The 20593-nt window shown below is 41.6% G+C and overlaps 1 protein-coding gene across 6 annotated transcripts in view; it reads left to right on the top strand.

Annotated features, from left to right (window-relative positions):
* UBE3A (ubiquitin protein ligase E3A) overlaps nt 1-4295 on the top strand; it is a 33922-nt gene extending 29627 nt beyond the window's left edge. For all 6 annotated transcript variants that reach the window (XM_035114766.2, XM_060273455.1, XM_035114768.2 and 3 more), the window contains 5 exons: nt 1178-1342; nt 2354-2509; nt 2601-2674; nt 3478-3621; nt 4084-4295. In XM_035114766.2, the coding sequence (XP_034970657.1) occupies nt 1178-1342; nt 2354-2509; nt 2601-2674; nt 3478-3621; nt 4084-4204 (660 nt within the window). In that variant the 3' untranslated portion in view covers nt 4205-4295. The remainder of the gene's footprint in view (nt 1-1177; nt 1343-2353; nt 2510-2600; nt 2675-3477; nt 3622-4083) is intronic.
* The last annotated feature ends 16298 nt before the right edge of the window (nt 4296-20593 follow it).

Genomic DNA, 20593 nt, shown 5'->3' with positions numbered 1-20593 from the left:
CTGAGTGTTCTCTTGCATGAAGCATCAGTAGCCAATGTCTCAAAATTGCATAATAGGAACCAAAGTTGAGAGTGTTGCTTGCTTAGTAGTTCATCACAGAGGCAATGTTTAAACTGGTGACTTCACAGCTCCCACTGTTTGCAGCTTCACTACACATATCCACACCAGCTCTTAGTCCTGTGAAAGTTTGCTTAATGGGCATTTTAGAAAAGTCAGCATTTAGCAACACTTCTAGTCACCTGTTAAATATACAGAACATGATGTCAGGTGCTCAAGGAAAAGGCTGCACAATGTGCAGTGTCAAGAGACCTGTACTGTCAACACAAATGTGCTTTGCCGGTACTGGAGAAGAGGGGAGTGTGTGTGTGTGGAAGGGAGGGCGACTGGGTCACTTAACCTGTTTGTCTTATCTAAGCAGCTGAGATCTTAAATGTATAGGGTGGCGGCAAGTCATATTGCAGCTGAGTTATATGGACAATCACAACAGTTTCAAAACTAGCTTTCTGAAACTTCACAATGTAGTTGTGAAAGCAAACAATGCCAGTGATGTTCTCAGTGTTATTTCATTCGAAAACAGAAACTTGCATCTGTTCCAAAGTTTCCTTTAGTTGAAAATCTATTGGAAATTATGGATGGTAAAAATAGGACGATTTCTTCTCCAAATGCAAAAGGAGGTGTGTGTCATCCCGTCGTTTCCCCCGCTCTTTATCAGACTGCACTTGTAGCCGTTGTTACCACACACTTGCCTAAGACAGTATCTTAATGTGTCCATTTTTTAAAAAATGAAAGGCAGCTCTGGGAGGCAGCAACCTTGATCAGAAGAGTAGACAAGGAGTTGTAAAGGGCTTTTTCCATTCAAAATTGTCCTCCCCTTGCTGCTTTTCCACCTATCGGGATGTGGGGATCTCTTCCCTGCCTGTGGAAAAGCAGCACATGAAAGTGATTTTGATAGGAAAAACAGCCTTTGAATAAAAGATTAAAGAGCTCTCTCTTCCTCCGCAGTTGCTGTGATCTGATTCACAGTATCCTATAGCTGCTTTTCATTTAAATCTGGAAACTGACATGGGTGTAAGTAAAAACATACAGTTTGACCCCTAATGTTCATGCATACTGCATAATTACCAGGTCTGTTGCTGGGGCTTTAAAGCCTTATAAAATATGTCTCATTTCATTTTAGGTTCTCTATCAAAGCTTAAGAGACTTGTTGCAGTATGAGGGAAGCGTGGAAGATGATATGATGATAACCTTTCAGATATCTCATACAGATCTCTTTGGTAATCCAATGATGCACGATTTAAAGGAAAATGGAGATAAAATCCCTATTACAAATGAAAACAGAAAGGTAATTTGAATGGGCAATGCCACCAGTTGCGGAGTGATTACTTGATCAATATTCCAGGAGAACAGATAGAAACACACCTTGTTTGTGTTTATATAAATTAAGCTCATTTGCATGATCTCTGCTGAGGCTGTCAGAAAGTTGTATTTTCTCATTTGCTAAATTTGTATGATAACAAATAGTGCTCAAGGTGACTAACAGCCATAAAATACAAAGCAAAATAAATCAAAAGCGTGAAAATAAATTAAGTGAAACTTATAAAAAAAATGCCACAAGTTCAACTAATTTCAGCAGACTTAAAATTGCCATAACAAGTCAACATGTAAGGCCAAAGGGCTATATGAATGAAAGCATCTCTGCCTGCCAGCAAAAGATAAGGAGAGAGGGAGTATATGATGAACCACTGAGAAAGGGATTCTGATAAAATGTTATTTTGAGAAGTGATTTGGGGAGAAATTCTTGCGGTATTGCCCTCCCTGTGGAATACCCTCCCATCAGATGTCAAGGAGATAAAGAACTGTGCAAGACATCTGAAGGCAGCCCTGTATTGAGAAGTTTTTAACATTTTGATGTTTTATTATGTTTTTATATTCTGCTCGAAGCTGCCCAGAGTTGCTGGGAAAATGCAGCAAGATAGGCGGGGTATAAATTGTTGTTGTTATTGTTATTATTAGATTTTAAAATACCTTTATTAGACGTAGATGATGATGTGAAACATTCTCTGTGGCTTGTTTTGTAAACCACTTGATTTTGTGGATGGAGTGAAAAGAAATAGGATTTATTTGGGGAAAGCTCAAAATTATTAGCAGCCCGAATGATATAAATATAAGTTAACTAATCTCATACGAAAACTGATGTGCTTTGAGACCACTGTTTATTAAATGGGAGGAAGTCTGTTCTGATTTTGGGCAGCAGTTCTTCCTATTTCTCACCTGTAGCCACTTGTTAGTTGAAACAAAGATTCGCACTTGACCACTAAGGAAACCTTGCATTGTTTGTCTTTTTATTAAACAGGAATTTGTGAATCTGTATTCTGACTACATTCTCAACAAATCAGTGGAGAAGCAGTTTAAGGCCTTTCGGAGAGGATTCCACATGGTAACCAACGAATCTCCCTTAAAATATTTATTTAGACCTGAAGAGATTGAATTGCTCATTTGCGGAAGTAGGGTAAGGCACCTGAAATGTGCAAAAGACAATAAATTGCTCTCTGCTGAATATCTAAAGTCTGAGGTGGTGATACAATTTCTTGTATTTATAGAATCTAGACTTTCAAGCTCTAGAAGAAACTACAGAGTATGATGGCGGCTATACCAGAGACTCTCTAATTATTAGGTAGGAGGGTTATGTTTTTCTGTGGGTGAATGGAGAAAACTCTGCCTGTTAGCAAGTGGTGTGAATAGCTAAATTACGACGCAAATGTACCAGATAATGCACAGTTTAAAAAAAAAAAAGATATATGTTTAAGGCTTCCAGTTTTAAAATATACTAGATCTTTTTTTCTTGTCCATTCTGTGGTTAAACCAGAAGATCTGATGTCTTGGACATAGGTCAAAAAATCGCATGTAGAAGGATGACTTCAAGAGTAGCAAAGGGGAGGGGATGCTCCCCACCCCAAAATATTTATTGTCCCCTTATTTGTGAAAAGTTTTGTACTTGCCAAAAACAGTGGAGGACCCACCAGTTTTCCCATTCTCAAATTTTGCATGGCGTGCTAGTGTGCACATGCTAGCGCTCTCAACAGCTAAGGATAGTAATGAGAAAGGGGGAGCGTTAAGTAACTTAGGCAGTGTGGGAAATGAGAAGGTAGACTGCCACCCACTGTCCTCACTCCCACCCAAAGCCCTAAAACAGACTGCTGCAGCTGGGTAGAAGTCTGTAGGATTTTGAGGAAATGTGAATGCAGTTCTTCAGCATGCTAGGAATATACATTCAGAAGCACTATATTCCCCTACCTGGATTGAGATATATGTATGGATTGAGATATATGTATTTGTGCATTTGAAAACACCCGTAAACAATATATTGATACAGTACAGTTGCATTTGCTACTTCCAAGGTTAAGGGCAAGGTATAAGCAGCACAAGACGTTTAGCTCTGCCCAGAATATTTATTTATTTTCATTTTTGCTTCAACAGAGAATTTTGGGAAATAGTCCATTCATTTACAGACGAGCAAAAAAGACTATTCCTCCAGTTTACAACAGGCACAGACAGAGCCCCAGTAGGAGGACTCGGAAAACTAAAGATGATTATAGCCAAAAATGGCCCTGACACAGAAAGGTAAACTCGTTTGACGTAAATCTTACTTTAAAACTCAGAAATGCAAGTGTATCATGCTGCAAGTGTAAAAAAATACGTTTTAAGCCTCTTTCTGAGTGAGTTCCCTCTCAGTCCCTGCTACAGTCGTACCTCAGAAGTCAAACGCCTTGCGAGTCCAACCTTTTGGCTCCCTAATGCTGCAAACCCGGAAGTGTGTGTTCCTGTTTGCGAAGGTTCTTTGGAACCCGAATGTCCGATGCGGCTTCCAATTGGCTGCAGGAGCTTCCTGCAGCCAATCGGAATCTGTGCCTTAGTTTCCGAACGTTTTGGAAGTCGAACGGACTTCCGGCACGGATTCCGTTCCACTTCTGAGGCACGACTGTACTAGTTGTTGATTTGAGAAAATCGACAGTAATGGCTTGCGCGTTTTGTGTTCTGCTCTCCCGCGACCTGATCATTTTCTCCTCTTCCCTTTCTCCGTAGGTTACCGACGTCTCACACATGCTTTAATGTCCTTCTGCTTCCAGAGTACTCCAGCAAAGAAAAACTTAAAGAGAGATTGTTGAAGGCCATCACATATGCCAAAGGATTTGGCATGCTGTAATGAAAATAAATAAAATAACAAAAGGGATTAAAAAGATTTGGTGGTGATGGTGTCCCTGTCCAAAATAAATAAATAAAATAACCCCCACCCCCCCACCCCACAAAAAGGCCATAAGATAAATGAGAGCTACAGTAGTCACTTGTGTTTTTGCCCCCTTCTTCACTTGGGGACATTGGGCTGGAACAGCAGATTTCAGCTGCTTCTATGAACAAATTATTTTTCTTTTAGTGTGAAAGTGTTACATATTCTTTCACTTGTATGTACAGAGAGGTTTTCCTGAATATTTATTTTAAAGGGTTAAATCACTTTTGCTTGTGTTTATTACTGCTTGAAGTTGAGCCTTTTTCTTCTTCTTTTTTTCTTTTTTGAGTATTTACAAGAAAACGAAACTGTACTCTCCCGAGGAAAAATATTGCCATCATTTGTAGATTGTGTAACCTTTTTAAGTACAGTATGTGCTATATTTTTCGTCCCGGTTTAATCAAATCAAAAATCAAGAACTGTGCTTTTTTGGACAGTTTTGCTTTTGGAACCTGAAGTCTTGGAAAGCAAAATGGTGTGATGCAATGACTGCTGTTCTAGCCCCCAAAGAAATGTGTGGAAAAATCTTTAGACTCAATAAAAATGGAAGGGAGAACTTTGGAATGTTTAACTGCAGCCTTGAGAATTTTTACTTTAGCCACAGCACAACGATTAAAAAAAAAATCTCATTTCAATATATATGTTGTCTTTCACATGTCTTGTCTTGTAGCATACAGTGTTTTTAATTAGCAAGGTTTATGAAATTAGCAAGGTTTATGAAGGCTGTATGAAAGCGTAAACATAGTTAGGTTGGGTTTTGTCTTTTCTTTTAAAAGAAAAAAAGTTGTTTACTGGGAAAAGTGCATTTTCAGCCAAACAGCATTAGAGTAGAATGAAATGTGTTGTTGGAGAAATCGGAACGTTGGGTCTATAATCAAAAGCATGTGAAGTGCACTTAAAATGAAATTTTAATTGCCTATTATGTTGACATTTTAAATAGACAATCCAGTCTTCCCTGCAAGTTATTTTAATGAATTGTTGTTCCTTTTTCAAGTCATATCATCAGTAGTGCAGCCAAGGGATTCTTCACCTCCCCACCCCCACCCCAGTTTAGCAATGGTGGAGGAATAATTAAACATCTTAAGGGCAAGTTTGCATTGTAATACTCCCCAGTTATTCATTGTATGTCTCGGAAATAAACCCTGAGCTCACTTTCATCTCTTACATAACATGCCATAGGTTTGGAGTATTTTAAGTCTGCATCCTACATCAGAGGGACGGATCCCTTACCCCTTTCTACAGATTGTTTCTGCACGCTGGTGATCGCCGCTGTAACAATATAAAATAAAGGGACTACATTTTTAACCAAGACAATGTAATTGGCATACCTCATCTTAACTGCAAGTGACAACTGATGTGCAGATCTGAGCTTGTGCCTTGGTGATTGCTATGCCTGACTACTACACACAACAAATCAGCTTGATTTGTGCAGAATTGATATTATTTCATTTGAGGGAGAGAGAAAATGTGTCTTTCAGGATTATTTTATTATTATTTTTTAGTAATAGATACAGGCAACTGTTATGTACCAATAATGCTAAATAAAACAGTGATGTTTTCCACCATGGTCCAGTGACAAAAGAAGAAAAGTGATTTTCTTAGTTTCGTAAGTTAACCCTGGTATCGTTGGAGTGAGTTTGATTTAAACTGCCGGAAAGTCTCTACAGAAGGTGGTGTATACAGCACATGATATCATGGGCTGTCCCTTGAGTTCGCTAGATGACATCACAAGAGATCGTCAGGGATGACTCGCACCCCATCCATCACCTCTTTAATCTTCTACCCTCGGGCAGGAGATATAGAAGTATAATCAGCCGTACCAACAGGCTAAAAAATAGCTTCTATTTGTGGGCTGTTAGGCTGTTGACGGGAAAATAACATAGCAAAATTGACTTGCGAGGTGGTGTGTTGTTCGATAAGAGATTGAGGGGAGGGGAGGCTTGTTTAATTTCATTGTACACAGGTTGTACAATGACAATAAAATTATCATTATTACTGGTATTATTATTATTATTATTATTGACTCCCTTTGGTATAAAGCTGTTCTTAACAATTCATTTTAAACTGACAGCCTTTACCACTCTCAAATGTGTCATGACATTAGTGGGGCTTTTTACTCATAGATGAGAGCAGGGGGTGGGGGGAGCTAAGCATATAATTTCTGTGATTATTTGTATATGCCTCAATTAACAAGCAATTTTAAAATAGGCACCTGAAGGGATGAAGTTCTGATGACTGAAACAATTTCCTATGTTAATAGGTAAATGATGTGCTTTTCTGGGGACTCCAGGCACTAGATGTTGTATTGATCTATTTCCTCTTAACAGTGCTGTTATGCAGGCCGACTCAGAAGCGAGTCCCATTTGTTCAGCGTGACTAACGCTGTGTTGTAATTATGCGTGTTGAGGGTTGTAGCTGAAGTCACCTACCTTTAATTGGTTTTTCAGTTCTTACACTAGGCCTCCTTCCAATACCACAAAGCTCTGGAGAGGAGCACTCCTGTTAGGAGGGAGGATACACACTGGCATTTTGCGGTGGGCCTCTTTTGTATAGTACTAGTTTCTGTAACATGAGCCTGTTTACCTGTACAGTGGTACCTTGGTTCTCGGACTTAATCCGTTCCGGGAGTCTGTTCAACTCCCGAAATGGTTTGAAAACCAAGGCGCGGCTTCTGATGAGCTGCAAAAGCTTCCTGCACTCAATTGAAAGCCACGTCGGATGTTCGGCTTATGAAAAACATTCGGAAACTAGAACACTCACTTCTGGGTTTGCGGCGTTCGGGAGCTGATTTGTTCGGGAGCCAAGCCATTCGACTACCAAGGTACCACTGTACTTCTATGTCTCCTTTTTAAAGAATACAATACTGTTTATTAGTAGCACATTGATGAGAGATAGCAGGCCGTGCTTTTTATCTAGGACTCTGTACAGTAAATGGTCATTTGTAATACTATATATAAACACTACTTTCTATTCGTTAAATTTCTGTCCTGGCCTTCCACCAAAGGAGTCCAGGGCAGCAAAGTAGCAAAGAGAAATGAACTTTTAAAAACAATTTTAAAACAATCCTGTATTCTCACAGCTAAACAAGACCCTGGCAATCTTGAACAATATATTTTAGCCATCAAACACCTGGGAAGACGATGTATTTTGTTCTGCCCAGGTGTGACTAATGAGGGAGAGCATTCCATAGGAAGAGAGCTGCTACTGAGGAGACTCTGTTCCAAATCGGCACCAGCCAGATATTACCCAGCGGTGGCCTTGCTAACTGGGTTCCTGCCAATTATAAGATAGTTGATACTGGGGAGAGGGGGTTGGACTAGATTACTCTTGGTGTCCCAACTCTACAATTCTATGACTCTTGCTGTGTATTTTACTGTATCCTGATCTGATGTGAGGCAGGGGTGCAGAACCGTTTTGGCTCCAAGGGTTAGATTTGACAAGTTAGGCAAGGCTTCCCACCTGTCATTCACTTGAGTTCACAAATTAAGTCCATGGCATGCCCCAAAAAGGCCTGGCAGGCCACTTTTGGCTGATGGGGCAGGTTCTCCATCCCTGGTTGTAAGGCAGCTTCACATGAACACTTAATTGGGGCAGAGAGATTCCCTTCTGTGGGGAGCTTTCTGTGTTAAATTCCAGGTTGCAAATACAACTTCTCTAGACAACATTGTGACTCGATAAAAGGATGGGTCTAGGGCAGCCAATTCTATTAGATTTTCTTTCTTAGAATAAGTACCGTACCTACCGTGTTTCTCCGAAAATAAGCCATACCCCGAAAATAAGCCATAGTGATAGGCCATACTTAATAAAAAAAATAAGACATCCCCTGAAAATAAGCCGTGTGTTTTTTTGAGGAAAAAATCAAGGCTTTGGGTCTGTTTAACTCCCATACCCAAGACCCTGTCCTCTTATAAGGGAGCAATTTCCGTTCAGGTGGCTCAGGAGAGGACTGTTACACATTTTAGCATAAATTAGGGTGAAGACAACCAATACAAGGATTAATTGGGATTGGAGTCCTTGATGCTTCCACCTGTGTAAGTAAAGGCCAGAAGGAAGACTTATCATTCTCCCTGATACTGCTGCATTAATGGCAGCTGACAGAACCGTTAATACGGTACAACAAATAGCAACAACCTCAGTGGCAGCAGGAAAAGAGCCCTGGATTCTGAAAGGTGACTTGAGCCACATCCTCCCTCCGCAATATAATCTAGCTGTGGATAGAACAACTGAGTTTGGAGAGAACAACAGACACTGAGTTTGGTATTATGGAAAAGAGGCAGAAGGGAATCTGGAAGAAGGCACAGTTTCATGTCAGTATAAGGTTAGTAAAGTGGCACGTTGGAAGAGTTATTCTAGCCTATGTGCCTCTCTCCTTTGGTGGAAGAACTGGGTCATGTCCAATATTGCATGAGTGGAGTTCTACTTGTACAACAGGACTTCCCTCCCTCTGTCCCTTGCAGATACCTGTTCCATATGGTATGCTAACTCTTGAGTGGGGCTTGGGGGGGTCTGTCAAGGGGAGGAGAGAAAGGAAATCCTGCTGCACAAACAAATCTGATGCCACCTATCACCTTTACCCTAATACATTTACTGTAATAATCGCTCAGACTGTAAACATCTTGATAATTATTAGGAAGAATTTTATTATCAGGACATGACATATTTGCCCATTTGTAAGTTGCTTGTAGGTCTCCAGCCCCAACTGAAGTAATTTTCTGCAATTACATTAAATTACCCCACTTAAGCAGATCTTCATATGCATACGTTATGTTTGCTCGTATTATCAATCTCGAACTGGGATCGAAATTTACCTCCCCTTGACAAACTGGCAAATGATACATTGGGCCTTACAGAATAAGTGTAGATCACTGAGCACTTAAGGCAAGTATTGGGAGTGCATGTAATTAGAAATATTGAGTAAATCCTACCCCTTCAGGTAAGGAAGGCTCTTTCTGGTTTTAAGCAACAGTTACCAGCACATTTTTTTTCTTGAAATCATATGGGCTAAATACTGGGGGAGGGGAGGGGTGAAAGATGAACTGCTTGGAAACTCCAAACCTTAGTTTACAATCAGTTGATAAGGATTATTGTTCACCCACTTTCTTTCAATGAGGTTCTCTTTAGTAATAATCTCATTGTAATATTCCCATATCAGAATTTCTGAAGGACTTTCCTTTCTCATAAAATCCCTGTCCAAATTCTTTATTGTAATGCTTCGGTGATAGGTTTCCGGACCTACTGAATTCCATTTTGCCTGCTCCTGTTGAGTATCCCATAGAAAATCCTGTTTTACCTGACTCCCTAAATTTTCTACCAGTCGCTCAGAATAATAATCTTGTAGAGTAGAGTCTCCCTCCTTTTTTAAAGCTGCAATCTTCTGTACAAAAAGCTTGACTTTGTTATTAAAACTGCCATGATTGTTTACCATCACATGATTTTCCATGCCGCAGTATCTTCCCAGTGGCGTGTTGTCCAACCCCAAGAAAAGATTCCTAGAGTTAGGTCTCCATTTTTTATTTCTTTCCCCCTTGCTACTTTTTTTTTGCTCCAGAAAGCCTTCCTTCAGTCCTTTATTTACAAGTCCTTCAGGGCACAAAGACATGTTATGATCTGTAGCCTCAGTTTGTGGATGCTGTAGCTGTGAATAAGTTCTCTCCAAAATCCCTTGATATCTGTAATTCACATCGGACAGCCTGTCGTGCTTCTGATGGTAGGCAGTGAAGGGCCTTTTGTATCCAAGAACGCCAATAGGCTCACTTAAGTCAGTTTGCCTTTTGCAAATGGAAACCTTTTTAGCAGCTGATATATCCTTACTGCGATACCCTCTTTGTGCATCAATTTCCTTAGTAGCTCCAAGGCACCGGTAGTTCTGTGGATCCTTAATCTCTGCTTCCTTACCGTGCAAGTCTTGGCAGCTCTGGTTCTTGGCAACTGAGACTGGAGCCAGATGAGTCTGGATTCTGCACGGAGCTGAAACAGCCCTGGAGGCTTCCTTGTTCTGCAATATAACTCTCACCGCCTTTTTGCTACCATCCGTCACAACCGTATGCAGATTTGGAAAGAGGCTCCGGGAAAGCTGTTTGGCAAGGTCTCTGTTGCCGTGCAGTTTGGCATGAGCCACTTCTGACCTCCTGAGCTTGAGGCTGAATCTGTTGTACAAGATTCTTTGATCAAGAGTGAAGGAGGTTTCTGCCTGCTTCTTCATGGACTCCAAGATCCTAAGCTGCTTGTTTAACAGGATCTCCTCCTTGACATTGCAAAACAAAGCCAGCTGCATTTTCTCTCCATCTTTGAACTTACGCCTTACAACCATTGTGTAAGAGAAGGTTGAAATTTTATATATGAAACCAGACAAGTGCTTGGATTTAATTCGTTTCTGGCTGCTTTTTCTCCTTTCCACAGAGGATCATATTTAGCCTTTTGCAGTTTTCTGTTGCCGGGACTGTGGAAGAAGCCTTTGACTTTACTCCAAGGGTGTTCTTAAATCTCAAGACGTATTGAAGTGTGACGCCAACAGTCAAGGGTTTGTTGATGAGATCGAGTTCCTAATCTGCGTTGTTAAGGAAGCAAAAAATGAAAGCCGCCTTTTCAAAGATGGGAATCACCGTGGATGGTAGCTTTATTAGTTTGGTTCTTCCTATGAATGGACACATTAAACTGAGTAAATATTTCTTGCAGGACAATGCTACAGTTTCTATAAATGCTAGAGTCTTCTCACTCAAAGGAGGGAAGTCAAATGCCTTGTGAACAGAAACCAATTTGTTGACGTTAGCACAGTCAGACCATGTCAAACAGGGTGCCAACCTTTTCAGACCTGTGGGCACATTTGCAAATCAGAGAAACTGGGCACCACACACAACCTGCTCTTTTGTAGGGTTGCCATAAATCATGATTTTCCTGGACATTACCTGGATTTCAATCAGGGCTGTCTCAAGCAGGCCGGGCGCCCCGGCGCTGAGGCGTGGAGATCGCTCCAGCCCCCCTGCCCTCGCAGCGCACAGCACGGCTCCCGTGCGGCTTTGCAGCGAACGCCCCCCCCCCCCTGCCGGCCCGGCGCCCTGTCGCCCCGCACCACCGGGACTACACCTAGAGCCATGCCTGATTTCAATGGTGGAAGTGACATCTGGGAGGGAATTTCTGAAAAGCGACAGTTCGTCCTGGATTTTTGTCAACATAACCAAAAAACACATTTTGAAAAACTCATTTGTCCTCAACAACGTTGGCATTTTTAAAATAATAATAATAATGCTCTGCAACTTTGGGAATTTTCTTTTAAAAGGTCAACAATAACATTGACTCCAAAATGTTTATTTTATCATTCATGATGGTCTTGCAGAATAATAAAAGATTTCTGGGAGATGGTTTATAATGAACTTAATAAAATGTTTAAAAGAACATTTCCTAAAAACCCAGAAGCTTTTCCTTCTGGGAATAATAACAACAGAAATCTCAAAAAATTACTCTGCATTATAGATGTATGTGGCTACAGTGGCCCAAACTCTGGTAACACAAAAGTAGAGAACAGATACAATACCATCACGAGAAGAATGGCACCTTAAAATATTATATTATATAGAACTCGCCCGCATGACAAACAGATGAAGAAATAAAGATGATAAGAAACTAAAAAAGAAGACATTATATATTGATTATATGGAAACAATATTATAACAGGAAAATAAGTGTGAGAAACTGAAAAAATACTCAGGGAATGGTAATGAAAACAATTTAGTAAGAAAGTGCAGTTTGAAAAGATATCAGATAGGAAACCAGGGAAAGAGCGGAAGGGAAGTTAAAGTCAAGGTATATAAGTGTGGTTGCTGACCTTGAGCCAGACATCTTGGAGAGTGAAGTCAAATGGGCCTTAGAAAGCATTGCTAATAACAAGGCCAGTGGAAGTGATGATATTCCAGCTGAACTGTTTAAAATTTTAAAAGATGATGCTGTTAAGGTGCTACACCCAATATGCCAGCAAGTTTGGAAAACTCAGCAATGGCCAGAGGATTGGAGAAGATCAGTCTACATCCCAATTCCAAAGAAGGGCAGTGCCAAAGAATGCTGCAACTACCGCACAATTGCGCTCATTTCACACGCTAGCAAGGTTATGCTTAAAATTCTACAAGGCAGGCTTAGGCAGTATGTGGACCGAGAACTCCCAGAAGTGCAAGCTGGATTTCGAAAGGGCAGAGGAACCAGAGACCAAATAGCAAACATGCGCTGGATTATGGAGAAAGCTAGAGAGTTCCAGAAAAACGTCTACTTCTGCTTCATTGACTGCAAAAGCCTTTGACTGTGTCGACCACAGCAAACTATGGCAAGTTCTTAAAGAAATGGGAGTGCCTGATCACCTCATCTGTCTCCTGAGAAATCTCTATGTGGGACAAGAAGCTACAGTTAGATCTGGATATGGAACAACTGATTGGTTCAAAATTGGGAAAGGAGTACGACAAGGTTGTATATTGTCTCCCTGCTTATTTAACTTATATGCAGAATTCATCATGCGAAAGGCTGGACTAGATGAATCCCAAGCCGGAATTAAGATTGCTGGAAGAAATATCAACAACCTCAGATATGCAGATGACACAACCTTGATGGCAGAAAGCGAGGAGGAATTAAAGAACCTTTTAATGAGGGTGAAAGAGGGGAGCGCAAAATATGGTCTGAAGCTCAACATCAAAAAAACCAAGATCATGGCCACTGGTCCCATCACCTCCTGGCAAATAGAAGGGGAAGAAATGGAGGCAGTGAGAGATTTTACTTTCTTGGGCTCCTTGATCACTGCAGATGGTGACAGCAGTCACGAAATTAAAAGACGCCTGCTTCTTGGGAGAAAAGCAATGACAAACCTAGACAGCATCTTAAAAAGCAGAGACATCACCTTGCCGACAAAGGTCCGTATAGTTAAAGCTATGGTTTTCCCAGTAGTGATGTATGGAAGTGAGAGTTGGACCATAAAGAAGGCTGATCGCCGAAGAATTGATGCTTTTGAATTATGGTGCTGGAGGAGACTCTTGAGAGTCCCATGGACTGCAAGAAGATCAAACCTACCAATTCTTAAGGAAATCAGCCCTGAGTGCTCCCTGGAAGGACAGATCGTGAAGCTGAGGCTCCAATACTTTGGCCACCTCATGAGAAGAGAAGAATCCTTGGAAAAGACCCTGATGTTGGGAAAGATGGAGGGCACTAGGAGAAGGGGACGACAGAGGACAAGATGGTTGGACAGTGTTCTCGAAGCTACGAACATGAGTTTGACCAAACTGCGGGAGGCAGTGCAAGACAGGAGTGCCTGGCGTGCTCTGGTCCATGGGGTCACGAAGAGTCGGACACGACTAAACGACTAAACAACAACAACAAAATATAAGAGTGGAGGAATAAGTTATATTACGATTATTACTCATATACCTATGTGTTATATTTAAGTTGTTTTTTCTTATTACCTTGTGTTTGACTGTAACACAGTACGCATTGATGATATGATTAAACAGAAAAGCAAATTTCAAAAAGAAAAAAGGTCAACCATTTGTTTGTGTCCAGATTTTCACTGCTTGAAATATGGCAAACCTATCTGTTGGCCAGAGGCTGGGAACCTCAGACCTAAAGACCTCTTTAACTTTTCTCTCCCCGCACCACAACTCTCGTTTGCCCTGCTTTGCACCCTTGTGGGATGTGTCCTTGAATTCTGATCATGCCTCTTACTGATCCAGGTAGAGGCTAGGCATGGACGGGTGCATACGTGTAGAAACTAGCCTACTGGACAAAGGTAAAATTTGCATGCATCACTCCGCCCACTTTTGCCTCTGCTCACACCGGCCACTGGCGTGTGGCCCTTGGAAGATGGCCTAGAAGGAAATGCCTCCCTCGGGCAGAAAAAGGTTCCCCGTACCTGCTATTGGCTATCACATATCACTCCTTTCAGCAGAGGGAGAGGACCCTGTTGATGGCAGTGAACCCCTGCGGGTCCAATGGCACCACACTGGAGACCCGTGAAGTCAAATACAGTGGTGCCTCGCAAGACGAATTTAATTCGTTCTGTGAGTCCATTCGATTTGCGAAAAATTAGTCTTGCAAATCCCATAGGAATGCATTGAATTGTTGGGGGGGGGTTGCCCATAGGAACGCATTAATTGAATTTCAATGCATTCCTATAGGAAACTGCGATTCGCTAGACGAATTTTTCACAAAACGAATTTGTCTTGCGAGGCAACCTCCGATCGCAAAACCCATTCGTCTAGCGAAAAATTCGTCTAACGGGGCATTCATCTAGCGAGGTACCACTGTAATGGATATGAATTTGAAGCGCCTACAGTATTTTCCCTAAATTTTTCCACTACCACCTCTCTGCATATGGTGGTGCTTTAGATACCTATGAGGATGCCACGATGGCAGCAAAGGATACCTCCTTTTCCAACTTCTTTGCCACTGAGTAGCCTTGGTTATGAGCATGCACCAGTGTTCGATGCCTTCCTCTGAAGTTTTTCTCCACTTGCATTCAAGCACGATGTTTCATTGCCCTGAGGTACACCAGGGAGCCCAGAAGACTCTAGGAAATGGGAGAGGGGACTTGGGGGCAGTTGTGTAAATGGTCCGAGTCATGTGATCCTTCTGCAAGTGCAACTGAGCTCAAGGCAGGTAGTGAGACATGAAAACAAAATCAAAGAACAACAGAATGCTAAAGGCAGAGTAATAAAAGGATTTTTAAAATACAAAGAGTCATTATGCATAATTTAAACAACTGTAGAATGGCGCCCACATTATCGTTGCTATTATTGTATTATGCTGTTAGTTTATTAATTGTGTATGGCACCATCAGCATGCAAAGCATTTTCCAGAGAGGTCCCTTTTCCTGAGCAGCTTCCAGGTTAATATTCACCATGGAGGAAGGAGTGTCAGAGGAAACAGATAAGTGACATGTAGTCGTTTCTATTGCACTTGCTCGGGGCAGATAAGAAGTTCTGTATGATAAGAGAATTAGGCAATAATAAGGAACCACAATACAAAGATGCTGGTTTGCATCCAACAGGGGAAGATTGAGAGAGAGGTAGTTTTACGTGACATGGTACAATCCACACAGTTTTTGTTATCCAGTATTGAACATGTCCAAAATCTAATGCTGCAATTTGATTTTTTTGTGTGTGTGTGTGTATGCGAGCGAGCGCCTCCCACATATGCGTGACTGGAGCACATCCTCCACTCTCCCACCAGCCCCAGAGCTTCCATTTTAGTTGTGGGGTTTTTTAATAGTATTTCTGAACTGGATTGGTGAGAGAGCAGAGAGCAGTTTAGACAGGTTTTTAGAGGGTGCTCCCCAGTTGTGCACTTTTCGCTTATGAGTGTGGGGTGCCAGAACATAACCCCCACATGAGTGCTATAGTCTATTACTCCTGCAACATAATCCCTGCACAGATGATGAAAACTCAGCAATGACCCTTGTGCCCTGGCAAATGACACATATGCACTACATTCCATCTGCACCAGTGTTTCCCAATCTTTCCGTGTTTTTGGACCACAGTTTCCATCATCCCTGACCACTGCTTCTGCCAGCTAGGGAGGATGGGAGTTGTAGTCCAAACACAGCTGAAGACCCAAGTTTGGGAAACTCTGCCATGATGCGTCCAATGTTTCAGCAGCACAGGGATATTAAAGGGGGTGAGTTTTCATTCGGAAGCCTTGCCATCTGCCTCTCTCATTGTCAGTGTCGAAAACATCTGATAGGCTATGAAGAAAATGCAAATTGCTGCACTGCTTTGGAATATGCCAATGTAGACTTGCTAGCACAAGTAGGAGAGGCTGTTCACAGCGGTGCGCTGTGTCTATTTGGATTCCTAACAAGAAGCTGGCTGATGTGGTCTCGGTAGCTGAAAGCCTGCTAAGTAGAATCCTATATTCCAGCCTAATGGACCACAAAGAGAATTGCCAAGAGGCAAGGCAAACTAATCGAGCGTAGCTGGCAGATTCAGTCTTGGTTTTGCAAGGGGAAATGTGAATGATTTGAGAGCGGCCACCGTATCCTGCCTCCTCATTTTCTCCCATATGTAGCATTTTTTTTTTCTTGAGTTGCCGCTTAGCTTCAGGGTTCAGTGTAATATCCAAAAGCTGTCTTAGCATGCATGTTCCTGAGCCATTCTTTCTGAGTTCAGAACTGGACGCAGGATTCTGAGTTGTCCTGAATTATTGAGAGTCCCGCTGGGATTCATGAGGATCAACAGTGAATATTCTCCAGATTATGCTCTTAGCTCTTAGCTCTTTGGTGCCTCTCTTTCTTGGAAGCTTTAAGAATCTGATTTTTCTCATTATATGTTGGTTCTAAAGAGCCAAATAAAGAACCAGAGCTGCTGGGTTCTGAACTGATGGTTTATTTGTCAATGCCATACATTTACGAAAAATCTACCATGGGATTTTGGAAGAAAAGCCAATCTGATGCACCAAAACCGGAAGGTGGCGGGAATGCCCAATTTTCTTCAAACTGCAGGTGGTTTAAAGAGCTTGGATCATGAAAAGGAAAGATTAAAAATGGACAGTTGGTAATGCAATAAGGGGACAGAGGCCTTCCACAACATTCTTCCCTGGTGACCTCTTGGGACCAGCCGTATGTGTTATCAATGACTTTGCCCATATATGTGTTCCAGACAGTGGCTGTAACATATGGAGAGGTTTCACACTGAAATCATCACATACTGTGACCGGAATACCACTGTCACTCACCTGGCAGTAAATCACACAGAACTCAGTGGTCACATGTATAGGATTGTACTGCATGTCTCAATTTCACTGTGGGGAATCTGCCAGAGTCGGCATCACAAATAAAAAAGGTGGTTGTTATACAATTTTACACAACTGCAAAATCAGGATGGGGGGGGTCCATCACACAGGTGTTATTTCACGTCCCCTCCATGTAGTGGTTGCCCTGTATGGACTACCTGTGGATAATAGACATGTTTAAATTCAAAATTTCTACAACATCTATGCAGCTCTGTCAGCAAATGCAAGCATACATCACTAAATGACAAGGGTGACAGCCAGCATTAAGTCCAACTCGGAGTAGACCAACTGAAATCAGCAGATCCTTTCTGAGTATGCCTTAGTTGGATAGCATCTTAAGAATCATCGTTTGATTTTAATTGTTGGCTACTTGGATGAGTCGTACATTTTATGCATTTTAATAACTTATATGCCACCTAATCTAATGTAACAAAAATCTCTAAGTGGTTCACACAATTTACAATCATCACAAGCCAAAAGTTAGTACACAGTCATTCTGCCTGTCTCTATCCCTTCCCTGTTAAGTAATGTTGCAAACAGTTGCTGCAATAAAGTCTCTTGATAAGGATAAAGCTAGAATTCACTGTTACTACTGCATTTATAAATAAATAACTATATATAGCTAACAGTCTTTCCCTTCTACCCAGTGTAAGGCTCTGTGAATTTTTTTTAAAAAACAACATTTAAGTGTCCTACAGACTGTACCTCATATATAAGCAAGACAGTATGTGCTTTGTGCTAAACACATTTTAAATCTGCATTTTAATATGCAGTGTCATGAATTGACCAGATTTTCCACCTCACTTGAGATTGATTTTGCAATCTCTGCATGGGAAAGACATATCAAGATAATATGAAGTGAAACACACTATCTTTTCAAAAAATCTGAAGATAAGAAGCTTTCCCATGGATTACATACAATGTATGGTGCCTTCAGGTGTTCAAAGCACCTCACATCATGCATCAGCTAATTTAAATCCTTAAAAACAATAATGTAAGGTAAATGTAAATGTATGGTAAATGTAGGGAGGGAGGGAGAGAGAGAGAGAGAGAGAGAGAGAGAGGGAGAATAGCTGGCATATAGCTTGCAGTGCAATTCTAATCAAGCCTGCTCAGAATTAAGTCCTACTGAATTCAATGAGACTTGCTCCCGGTTAAATGGGATTAGGATTGCAGCTTTATCTCTTTAGTCACTACACTGCACTTGCTTTCTGAGAGAAGTCTCGAGCTACATCCGCTTCAAGTGAGCGTTTGCCATCTTACTTTCTAAACCGGGAGCCAAGGGGAAGGGCCGCAGCTCAGTGCGCAGCGTCCCAGGTTCAGTCCTCATCATCTCAAGGTCGGGTTTGGCATGAGGAGCCGCTGGCGGTCTGTGTAGACATACTGAGTGAAGTGGACCAATAACCCAAGGCAGCTTCTTAAGGTTCCTAAATACACTTCATGAAGTCACTGACCTGTCAATCCTGGTCACAAAATGCTTGACTAGATAGACTGGCTTCCCCCAACCTGATACATTTCATGTGGCAATGGTGCACCCAAGATACTATGCAAAGGGTGAAATCTGTAGCATAGAATCTTGTGGTGTTTTATGCCTGAGGCCGCAAACCCCCCCCCCAAGTTAGTTCAGTTATCCACTGGCTGCATGAGTTTTAACTGTTAGAGCAGCACGTATGTTGTGTCATGCTGCTGTCTGCCTCGGGGTTGGCCTTTAAATACGAGTCCGTCTCAGACCCAATTATTCATGTAAATAGGTTTCGGTAACCTAAGTATTACCTGCCTCTCTTGTACATTTTCAATTTGACAGGAGCAAATACAGCGAGTAAAAGTCATGTTATTTTTAAACTTTAAAACAAAATGTGTTGCATAAGGTGGTTTTCTTTTTCCTAGGAGGGAGAAAGAGAACGATTCAAAAGGGACAAACGATCCAGGGCAACTTCCGCACAACTCTGTAAAGTATAATTACCACAGAAGTTGTTGGACTGCGGCTTCCATCATCCCTGACTATTGGCTATTCTGACTGGCAGGACACAGAATCCTTGCCTCTGTCATAAGTGAGCAACTAAAGCAAGTGATTCCTTTGCCTTAAGTCACCTCAGCTCCTCGTGATTGTGTTATGGTTTCACCTCAGGAGCGCTTTGAGGCTGCCAAGGCAGCATCCTCAAAGCAACCCAGCATTCCTTTTGATGTTTTCCCACATCGATGTCATGAGGTAGTACCATGCATAACTTTCAGGTACAATTCTAGCAGTTACATTTGCTCCATCTCAGACCATCAAACAAACTCAGGCTGCAGTTCTAAACAACTGTATTAAGGAAGACGCCATGTTAGAAACTGAGAGTTGGGTTCTAGCCCCAGATTCATTGCAATTGGGTCACACTGAGTCAATGGCAATTAAGTTAGTCATGTTTACGTTTTCACATTGAGTTCAACGGGACCGATGTGCAACCAGGGCTTTTTTTTTTCAGCCAGCACTCACTGGAACTCAGTTCCAGCCCTTCTCAGGTGAGTGCCATTGCCATTATAAGAGAACAAGGGTGGTATTCACGGTGAGTTCTGGCAGGTTTTTTCCCTAGAAAAATAGCACTGCGTGCAACTAACTTAAATTGGATCCAACTCACAGGGGAGAGGCGCAGCATCAAGCAAAAAAATTAATCAGAGTAGAGCCATTGAAATTAATGAAAATAAGATAGCTGCATTAATTCCAATAGGTCTACTCTGAGGAAAGCTTAGTGGAATACCACCCACTGGAACATACTTCTGACTAAATATGCATGCTGCACTTTTAATTATGAGAAATGAATTTATAAATTACAGCACATTTTAACTTCCTTCCTTTTCTTTTTTACAGTTCACAGCCTGTTACAAGTTACTGGAAACTAAACTTTCCCCTGGAAGCAGTAAAAGGACATGCCTGAAGAAAATGAACACACTTTTATGCAATGGCTGTGAAATTGACAGGCAACAGGGCAAGACGAGAGGGAATCACCATTCCTCTGCTTAACAGCTTCAGTGTTATGCATTAGCATAGAAAGGGATGTAAGGAATGGCATCAACATGGAAAAGAGAGAAAGAGAAAGAAGAATGTGGGGGAACTTATTTCACATGGCTGGGTTGTCTTATAGTGCTGCCTGACTGTAAAGGCTTGCAAATATTGTATGACTTGCTGACTTCTGTTGCACAGTAGAAAAACGACAAGGAAACTACAGAGGGCAGTGCATAAAACAGGCATCCCCAAACTTTGGCCCTCCAGATGTTTTGGATTACAATTCCCATCTTCCCCGACCACTGGTCCTGTTAGCTAGGGATCATGGGAGTTGTAGGCCAAAAACATCTGGAGGGCCGCAGTTTGGGGATGCCTGGCATAAAAGCTATTAAAAAACCCTGCATTTTGTTAAAAACCCAAAGTGAATAGTAAATTTAGGGGCAATGAACAGAGAAAGAGTGCCAGGAATATGGGATGAGCATCAGAATAATGCAGCATGGTTCTTCTCGTTTCTATACATTCCCAGAAAGTGGTGGTCATTGGTGGTGCAGTCTTGTCCCCTTTTCCCA

This window comes from Zootoca vivipara, chromosome 4 (assembly GCF_963506605.1).
Source record: "Zootoca vivipara chromosome 4, rZooViv1.1, whole genome shotgun sequence".
In the NCBI taxonomy this organism is placed as follows: domain Eukaryota; kingdom Metazoa; phylum Chordata; class Lepidosauria; order Squamata; family Lacertidae; genus Zootoca; species Zootoca vivipara.
Note: the sequence above shows the minus strand (reverse complement) of the source record. Positions and strands in the feature narration are given on the sequence as shown.